The 10,000-nt window shown below is 41.1% G+C and overlaps 1 protein-coding gene across 1 annotated transcript in view; it reads right to left on the bottom strand.

The window, feature by feature from the left end:
- Positions 1-756: 756 nt before the first annotated feature.
- LOC138045838 (integrin alpha-7-like) overlaps positions 757-10,000 on the bottom strand; it is a 46,881-nt gene continuing 37,637 nt past the window's right edge. Inside the window, exons 26-30 of the mRNA XM_068892473.1 lie at positions 8,190-8,342; positions 7,939-8,058; positions 5,337-5,435; positions 4,721-4,849; positions 757-3,268 (exon numbers count right to left, since the gene is read on the bottom strand). Coding sequence (XP_068748574.1) covers positions 3,182-3,268; positions 4,721-4,849; positions 5,337-5,435; positions 7,939-8,058; positions 8,190-8,342 — 588 coding nt within the window. The 3' untranslated portion in view covers positions 757-3,181. The remainder of the gene's footprint in view (positions 3,269-4,720; positions 4,850-5,336; positions 5,436-7,938; positions 8,059-8,189; positions 8,343-10,000) is intronic.

Raw genomic sequence — 10,000 nt, 5'->3', positions numbered from 1 at the left:
GGAGCCACAATTTGCGTTCAGTTGCGTCCAGTTAGGTGAGGATGAATTTTGCCGCTTTCGACCGCCCAAAAGTGTGCAAGAAGAAGATTCTTTGCTTGTACAGTCCAAGCCTAAACGTACACGGTACAAAGACAAGTGGGCCGTTGAGGTTTTCAGAAGTTGGACAACAGTGCGCGCGGAATGTTCAATTCAGGAACGTTTTTGAATTGCACTGTAAACGTAAATGTAAATAGCAAACAATAGAAGTAATAAAGTTTTGTTGAAGTTGTGTATTGCTTTTTCTAATTGATTTCAAAACACTCGTGTTTGGATATCCAAACACGCTGTTTTTTACCGCGGTATCAAGGTGCATCCATGTGACCTAAATGCGGTCACTTGATGAATTGTTAATGAGTTTGAGAAATTTTCTTTCTTCATGCCGAGAGAGTCGACTATATTATACTATCATTAGCCCTCAGTGGGCTGTTGTGAATGCCAGGAATCTGGTCAGTTGTTCACCAAACGTATAGAATTAAAGTTCTGATAAAAAAATTCACGTAGATGACGAGAGCACAAATTGGTCAGCGCTTTATTAAACACCATAACAACGTTGATAAACCGATGGCGAACAATGCTTCGAGCATTCCCTTAAGGTCACATGACCAAAATTGACCAATCAGGAAGCCACGTGTGAAGCCCCGGAAAAGTTGGCGGTTGTTTTTCCAAAAGTGGCATGGCAATGTCATTAAAATTTTACGACAAACTGGACGAGGGCACTGACAGAATTCCTTTGTTTATTTCGATGAGAAGACTAACTTATGAAACATAAAACTAAGTATTCATAAGGGCAAATCTTCGGTTACTTTTTGCTTCAAACTTTAATTTAGAACGTGTATCCGAACAACAAAATAAATTAGGACTTAACCGCGCGTATAAATGAGCTTTCTCCATGAAAACTAAATTTGGGCCACTTTATTTAGCAGAAAATGAAAACAAGACCCTCCTCCGGCCTAACTTGAATATCGATGTAATTCGGTAAACGTTTTTATAACTAGTTGCAGAGATTTAAAGAATTTTCAAAGAGCTTAAGCAAGGACAGCCTCGAAGTGAACGCGTGCCAAGAAAAGTTTCATAAATAAAGACAATAATAACATGGGTTACAAATTACTCCTTAATTATGACGTAATCAGACGAAGACACGAAAAAAAAAGCGTTGCACACTGTCATTTTCTTTTTTCTTGTACACAACATTAACTCGCATTTCTGCTAATTCAAAAAATTCAATTTGAAAACAAAATGGTGAACTTCTAAAACATTAAAACGGATGTCGAAGAAAATTTATGTCAAAACTTTACAGAACAGCACTCGAAGTAACCGGATTCGTTAAATATCGTTGATGGTTCACACCAACTTTATTCCTAGCTATTTTTTAAATTTAGATTTTTGATATGGACTGATGAACAATGTTCACCGTCCATGTGAAAGGAACATCCCACAATAAAACCGTCAAGAAAATTAATACGAATACTAACCGCATATTGGAATTCTTGTTTAAAAATTTACAACTTTAAAAGGCAAAAGAAGCATGGATTATTCACTGTCTCTCTTGATTATGATGGAAACTGGAGTTGACAACCAAAAATGAACTGGAATATGACTTTAAGCAAATTAACAAATACATGCGACTATGCACCCTTCTGCGACGGAGATCGTATTCTCACGGTTGGACTGGAACGAGCTTGGAATCGAGGGTAATCAAGGAAAACCGAATGTTCGTTCCAGTCCAAAATTAGGGAGTTTAAGAAACCACGACGGCGACGGAGACGACAACGTCACTTCAAAATATAACTTTGAGCTGTTTTAAGTATTTCACGATTATTCCGTCTTGTTTATATTATTCAATGTGAGTGAAGTGTCCTAAAACTGGATTGGTACAGACGGACTTGAAGTAAAGAGTGAGACTGAAAGATTCACGGTAGTTTGTCCACGCTGTCGTCAAAACAGTACGGAAGAGAAATGTTAAAAATGCGTGCCGCACGTGCAGCACGAGCATTTTGATTCTTTTAACCAATAATATTACTGCTTTTTGGCGTTGTCGTTGCCGTAGCCATCGTCGTTTCTTAAACTCCCTAATTATTAGGGAGCTTAAGAAACGACAACGACGCCGGCAACGAGAACGTCACGAATTTGTACATTTAGTGGTTAAAACAATAGCTTCGCACGCCCTGCACGTGCGTTTTTCACTTTTGTCCATTTCGTTGCCGTCGTCAGCAAAACAACAACGTGAAATAGCCAAGTTTTTGGTTTTATCAAGAACGTCAGCACTTGAGGATGAATTTTCATTTTCTCTCCTAAAATGGAGTGCCGTTCCGACTGGTGTCATCTTTGAGGAATCACTACACCCTTGTCACATTAAAAACGTTGAAATAGTCACGAAGCGATTAAAATAACGCAAATTTATATTTTGAGATGACGTTCTCGTTGCCGTTGCCGTTGTCGTTGCTTAAGCTCCCTATTAAGAACACGACGGCTACAGCAACGTCATTAGTAAAAAAAGAAAGATAGTCGTGCAGCAAGCATTTTAGCACGTTTTTCGATACTCCGCAAAACAACGACGTCAATCACCAAACTTAAAGTTTTGACTTCGACAAACAGGGATAATGAAGAAACGTTTTTTCAACGTGAAATTCAGTCCAATTTTAAACAACGATTTGGTCGATGTCGCTTCGTAGATCTCCAATTCCACTGTCACTGAAGTGAAAAATTGGTTTTGTATATACCACACAAGCTGAAACACCAACGAATAAAACACTTCATTAAATTAAGTTTCAAAAGATCAAGGCTACGGGCAGCCATTTTGTTTCTTTATGTCTCCCCAGAGTAGGACAGTACTTGCTTATCTACTCTCCAAGTTAACCAATCAGATTTCGCAAAAGGCCATATTCACTTATGTGGTATTTACAAAACCGCGCGGGCAAGTGCATGCAATTGGTAACTTCTTAAAACGTCCTGGAGACCCAAGCCGGTCCAAGACGCACTTCTCTATCAAGCCACCCTGGTTGAGGAATTCTTCAAGCATTTAAGACTGCGACTGGATCTTCTCTCATTGTCTTCACAGAAGGCATTCGTTCCTACTGCTTTGCTCTTAAAGCAGCCAATTCCTTGAACTACAACATACTGCCCAGCTGGCTGGTTTGTGTGATCAGGCTTTTCCGTTGTCCAGCATGCCCTCCGCTTCTAATGGGTCGTTGATGTTTTTGTCGTATTTTTGACGCTTAAAGAATCCCAGCTAAAAGATTTTAAAAAAGAAGAAAATTTCACTTGATATTGCCTTGGCAATTATTTACCGCCAGCGCAAGAATGCAGACATACAACAAACTTCAAATTCCAACTTGCCCATTGGGCAACCAAACTTCACTGAGGACAAACTCGCCCGAGAGGTTCTTCCACTTGGCTTATTTATTAAATGAGAAAGAGAAATACTTTTTTTTTCGCTGGACATTCTTGTTGACTGAGTAGGTGCTTGTCCGTTGCGCAAGTGGCCTGACAAAGTTGTTTGCCCGAGTACTTGCACCGGATGACTGGACGGTTTTTTTTTATTCAAGCGATGAAATGAACATTTGTTTTTAACCTTTTCACGATAAAATGCGCCTTTCTGAAAATAGAGCAAACTGCCCGAGGAATACAACGTTTGTATAAGGATCCTCAGATGTCAAATATCACGGTCAAAGAATAGTAAAGGTCATATGAACGTCCAAGCATTTCATTGCTTATGACTGAGTGACATTCTGGACTAAAAGTGCATGCAATTGTGTTATTAACAACGTTGATAGGGTTGTTGGTACATTTTGTCGAAGAACTCGTGTACAGCCCTGGGACCAACTCTCGACTCTGTTGATTGGTTGGTGGTGTTATTTTCTACTTGTGTGAGTTGCAAGCCAAGAATGAGCAAGAGGTTCGTCTCGTCCCATTCCGAGACATGCCCTCAAATGCAAGTAATTTAGATGCACGTCAATTTCGTCTTCTTCCCAACTTAAACATCACTCGCTCGGAGGAATACAGTGAACTCCTGTCCTCAACTGACGGGGGTGTTAACATGATACCGGGGCGACTTTCGCACCGGCGTGAGTTCACTCCTGTTCCCTCTCTTAGCTCTGTATTTGTTTACATGATATCACCGAAAAAAGTCATGCTGGGGCGGGCGACTCACACCGGCGCGAGTTCACCCCGGTTACTGCACCGGAGCGAAAATCTTGTTCCGGCGCGAAATCTCGCAACGGTATCATGTAAAGGAGGAACGACCACTCGTCCCGGTGTGAAATCGGCCTCCCGGTGGGCTGGAACGGGTAGCACATGCGTAATTTTCCTGAAAGACAACATATTTGCAATTTGGATTCACGCTTGTATTTTATCGATATGTGGTGTCCCTTCAGGTAAACACGATACGAATTCACCTCGTCATGATGTAAACGCGGTATCAAGAAGTCACCCCGGTGTGAAACTCGCGCCCGTGCGAGTTTTCTCATGTAAACACCCCCTAAAGAGAAAAGGTGCATTTACCCCAACTTTAAAATAACGCTAAACCCTAACACTTACCCTATTTTTGGAAAAAGGTAGCAAATGCTTTGATTTATAAAGGGACACTTTGTGTCGGGTTTCTGGGAAAATGCGTTTCAAGACGCCCACATTGCAAGCTAGCACATATCTCGCACCTGACAGGGGTAGGGGTGTATGCACTCACCTTGTATAGACAAAACACTATGAGTATAAGTAGGAGGACCGCACCCACTATGCACACTGGGATAACCCACTTTGGAAGGGATCGTGGCGGAGCAGGGACATTGGTATCTGGGTTAAGCTGTGTGTCAACCTGAATAACGAATTTTAATTATTGTTAATAGTCTTGTACAACAACAACAACAACAAAGACCATTTCATCGATTCCCACTTTCGAACCAAAACTATCATCTTGACTGACACGATTGTCGAAATCCAAAGAATTCGTGATCGAGAAATCGCAATTGAATCGTGCAAAAGGACAAGTAGTGTCAAAGTACAAACGTCACGCGATTATCTTGCGTTACACTAACAATTAAAATGTTGCGTTACAACAGACGTGTCCAATGTACCAATTTCGAGTTGCTGTTCGTCTCGGTCTCGAAGTGAGTCTTGGTTCTTAACAATTGAAAGGGAAATGAGTTTGATTTGCAAAAAAATACGCATCTCGTTTCCATTTGAATAGTTCTGCACCCGCGACTCGAAAATGGACTATTTCATCCAAGCCATAAATCGCTGGTCACTTACACAGGGAGCGCGCCCCAAAGTTAAGAAGGCTAGAAATCGAGTAAGCTACCTACCTCTGCTTCGTTGTTTTCTTTATTTTTCTCTACAACAAAGGTCTTAAGCGATCTGACGGTGGCGCGTGATACAACTTTTATTAGCTGACCTTGATAATCCTGTACCAGAAAAGGAAAAAAAATCACGCCTTGAATTATAACGCAAATTACAGCTGAGGTGGTGACAAAAGGGGAAGAACTTCGAGCTTAGATCTCAATTTCCTCGGTCCGCGCTTTCAGTTAGTTTCTCTGATTTCCCACTCTGATGTGGCTCGGGTTCGATTTTAGGACTCGGCGTCAAAGGTGGGTGGAGGTTTGTTGGTTCTCTTCTTTGCTCCAGGGGTTTTTTTCTCCAGACACTATGGTTAAACCCTTTACTAAAAACCAACATTTTTCACCTAGAACTCTGTTATCAAGAGGTATGTAGCAAATCGTTTGAACCCAGGAGTCGTATCAAAACTGGGACGGTGAAGCTATATCGAAGGCGTTGATCGAGGATCAAGCACACGCGTTTATGGCAGAGCGGTCGAAGAGTGTCGCACGTCTTGTAAGCTTCATGTTTTACCAATACAGAAACAAACCTAAACCTTCATTAAAGCTAACCTTAGGCCAAAAAACTCTTGTTTAGGTCTAATTAGGCCTAAAGTTAGCTTTAATGAATGTTTAGGTTTGTTTCTGTATTGGTAAAACATGTAGCTTACAAGACGTGCTACACTCTTCGACCGCTGTCCCATACACGCGTGTGCTCGATCCTTGATCAACGCCTTCGATATAGAGATCACTTTCATAAATGGTGACCACTTTTGCATTCTTTTGTCTTTATGATAATTAGACCTACTGCCCTCATGTTGAAACAAAAATTCTTTTGAAATGTGCTCGTCGTAGCAAGGCTAGTAAGGCTTATTAGAATTGAAACAAACGAATTTTTCATTTGGCCGCCATTGTGAAAGAGGTATCAAAACTCGACCCGCGAGAGGAGTCTGTTGACTTTGACTGACGTTTCGACAACCCGCTGGGCGGAAGTCATCCTCAGTGTCACTTTAACTCTTAGGATGACTTCCGCCCAGGTTGTCGAAACGTCAGTCAATAGGGACTTTGAGATCTACGACGTGGCCGTCAACGAGTGGGCCACAAAACAACACCATTGGCTAAAAGAGGCAAAATAACCGTGCCTCTCACGTGCGGCACGCATTTTAGCATATCTTTTTGCGGTACTCTTCACAACAACCACGTGAAATAATCAAATTCGATATTTTGACGACAACAAAAGCGTACGTACAAATGTGATCTTTAATTCTCTCTTATTACTCTGAAACCGCTCGTACCAATTTATTTTTTAGGATACTTCGCCCACATTGTTTCGTCAACGTCGCCGTCGTAGATCTTAAAAGGGAACTCTTTAACCAAAGGCGAAAGCAACGAGAACGTCACAAATTTGCATATTTAGAGAGCAAAAACAATAGCTTTGTACGCCCTTGCACGTGCATTTTTCACTTTTGTCAATTTCTCTGCCGTCGTCAGCAAAACAACAACGTGAAATAGCCAAATTGGAGGTTTTATGAAGAACGCCAGCACTTGAGGATTAATTTTTATCTTCTCCTCTAAATTAAGCGCCGTTCCGATCAGTCTCATTAAGGAATTTAAGAAACGGCGATGGCTACGACTACGACATCGCCACAAAACTGTAACATCATTGGTTAAAAGAGCATAAATAATCGTGCTGCACGTGCAGCACGGTTTTAGCACATAGTTTTTGCGGTCCTCTGCGTGACGACGACGTGAAATCACCAAATTTGAGGTTTTGACGACAACGTAAGCAATGCAACAGAGAATCTTTCCTTCTCTATTTCCACTGTGAAACCGCTCGTACCAATTTCTTTTTAGAATACTTCGCCCACATTTTAGGACGTGAACGAGACTAAATAATCGTGAATGATAGAGCCAAGTTATATTTTGAGGTGACGTTTTCGTCAACCGTCGCCGTCGTAGATTTTATTGGAGCTTAAGATCTAAGACGACGACGTCGACGAAAACGCCACAAAACAATGATATCATTGGTTAAAAGAGCATAAATAATCGTGCTGCACGTGCGGCACGGATTTTATCTCATATTTTTGCGGTTCTCTGCATGACAACGACGTGAAATCACTAAATTTTAGGTTTTTTACGACAACGTGAGAATGGTACAGAGATTCCCTCATTCTCTATTTTAAATCTGAAACAGCTCGCACCAATTTATTTTTAGGATACTTCGCCAAAAATTGTACGACGTGAACAAGATGGAATAATCGCGAAAGACTTTTACTAGAGCAAAGTTCTATTTTGAGGTGACGTTTTCGTCGACGTCGCCGTCGTAGATCTTAAGGTCCCTAATCCCTATTTTTGAGGGACTACCACACCCTTGTCATATTTCGTGACTATAGTAACAAAGTGATTACAATAACGCTAATTTATCATATTTTGAGATGACGTTCTCGTCGTCGCCGTTGTCGTTGCTTAAGTTCCCTAAAGTCTCTAATGCCATCAACAACAGTGTTTCTCAGGACAACTCTCGCTCGGACGATCTTGCCTTGAAGAAGTACGTACATGAACAGCTTTTCAGTGTTAAGAAAATTAACCTCACCTCTATCATTGTACCATTCCAAAGCCGGGAAAACACCGTTATCGTAACGTCTTCATCCGCTTTTAGAGATTTAATGGTGCAGCGGATATTCGTGCACCTCGCCGTTCCTGCTTTGCAATCCTAAAGAGAAAATGGTGGTCAAATTTAATCTCCACAGTACAGTCAAGTACACAGGAAAAAAACAAAACAAAAATTGCCGGATCAAAATGATTGTCGAGCGTCGTTTTTCTGCATGTATTGCACAATCTTACCAGAGCTTTGAGGAGAGGGTCGTCCTTTGAAGGTTCCGCTTCCCGTTTCACCTTGGAGTCCTCTTCCCCTACTTCACGCCTTTGGCGTGTTTTAGACGGTGCTGAGACGGTGGTGTCGTTTTGCTGCTGCGATGGGCTCGACGACGAGGAAGTCTAAAAGAAAAGGTTTTCATTTGAGAGTGAAAAAAGTGATCAGCGACGAGAAAAGGCCTCAAACTGACGGATTGAATAAAAAAAGGAATTACAGTGCAGACGGACAGAGGGTGAAGAGACAAAGCCTCGGGGCAAAACATACGAACAGGACGAACAGAGACAATCTGATAAAATTGCGCAAGGTAGAAGAAAGGACAAACAGTGGAGTAAAAAGGACAGGAGGTGAAGAGGCAAATCACACGAACACAGACAAAGATCTAAACTGGCTGACTGAATGACAAACTGAATAGACAGACAGAAAAAAGACAGACAGACGGTGGATGGGACAGCAAAGCCTCAAGGCAAATCATATACAAACAGAAATGAAAGAAATACACAGTTAAAACATACCCAGACATGAAAACAAGAGACGGAACTGACGCGAACAAAACGTAGACTAACAGTCAAACATTTGACGCACGAAAGAAAGACAGACAGACGAGATTCACAAATGAATGAATTTGCACACAACCTATGCCACAGAGCGGTTTTTGATTGTGTAAGTCGCAAAACTGATCATTACGTTGACCAATCGCATCATACACCATACACCTTATTCCAAAATGGCCGTCATTTTAGTATTCTTTTGTTTGATTGCAAATTGGCCCTTTTGAATTTTGCGTTTGAAAGCGAGGCCAAAAGGGCCAATTTGCAATCAAACAAAAGAATATTAAAATGGCGGCCATTTTGGAATAAGGTGCATGTATGAAAATACGTGCAGCCGGCGCCAAGGTCGTGAAAAAACTAGTTACAATCAGTGGCAAAAGTTGTTGGGACGCTAGTGTCTGAATGGGCCTGCTAAAGCCTTCTGCTCAACACTGATTCTTTTCCTGAAAACCATTTTTGGCAAAGTGATTGTTTAAGAAATATAACGTTTGCTGTCTAATTTCGTAACAAATTTAAAGGTACGTGCATTACATTAGAGCTTGTGACTCATCAATTTTCTTGAAAACTCCACGCCACGTAAATTATCCCCACAAGCACGTTTGCGAAAAGAAACAACAATCCTTTTGTACATGACAAAGAAATGTTTAACTTACGTCACACATGGTTTTCTACCATTAAGAAACTTTATGAACAAGTTCACAGCCAATAGAAGTGTCCGTACATTACATTCAGTAGCTCTCACTTTACTGACCCTTGTTAGTAGAAACAGACAATCAGTGGCAAAAGTAGTTGGGTCGCTAGTGTCAGAATGGGCCTGAAAACCTCTCAGACGTCACAAACTAAGCATAACTGTCAAAATTCCACTGAAAGCTTCAAAATACAAGTCCCCCCTCCCCCCAATCAATGTTGAAATAGACAAGGAAATGTATGTTCACTAATGTTGAAATAGACAAGAAAATGTATGTTCACTAATGTTGAAATAGACAAGGAAATGTATGTTCACTATTGGCAACATTGTTCTGGGGGGGAGGGGGCAATTTTTCAAACTCAGTGAGAAAACCAACTTCAAATGGTGAGTGTCCCACTAATTGTAGTTAGTCAGGATTGCACCTAATTACAAGCACGCCCAATTTTGACAGCCGACACGAAGTGTCAATTTAAGTCTAAGCATTTGCTACCTACTTCCGACAATAAGGTAAGGGTAAAGGTTAGCGTTTATCTTTACTGAAGAA

The sequence above is a fragment of the Montipora capricornis genome, chromosome 1 (assembly GCF_036669925.1).
Source record: "Montipora capricornis isolate CH-2021 chromosome 1, ASM3666992v2, whole genome shotgun sequence".
In the NCBI taxonomy this organism is placed as follows: domain Eukaryota; kingdom Metazoa; phylum Cnidaria; class Anthozoa; order Scleractinia; family Acroporidae; genus Montipora; species Montipora capricornis.
This window is presented reverse-complemented; position numbering and strand designations above follow the sequence as displayed.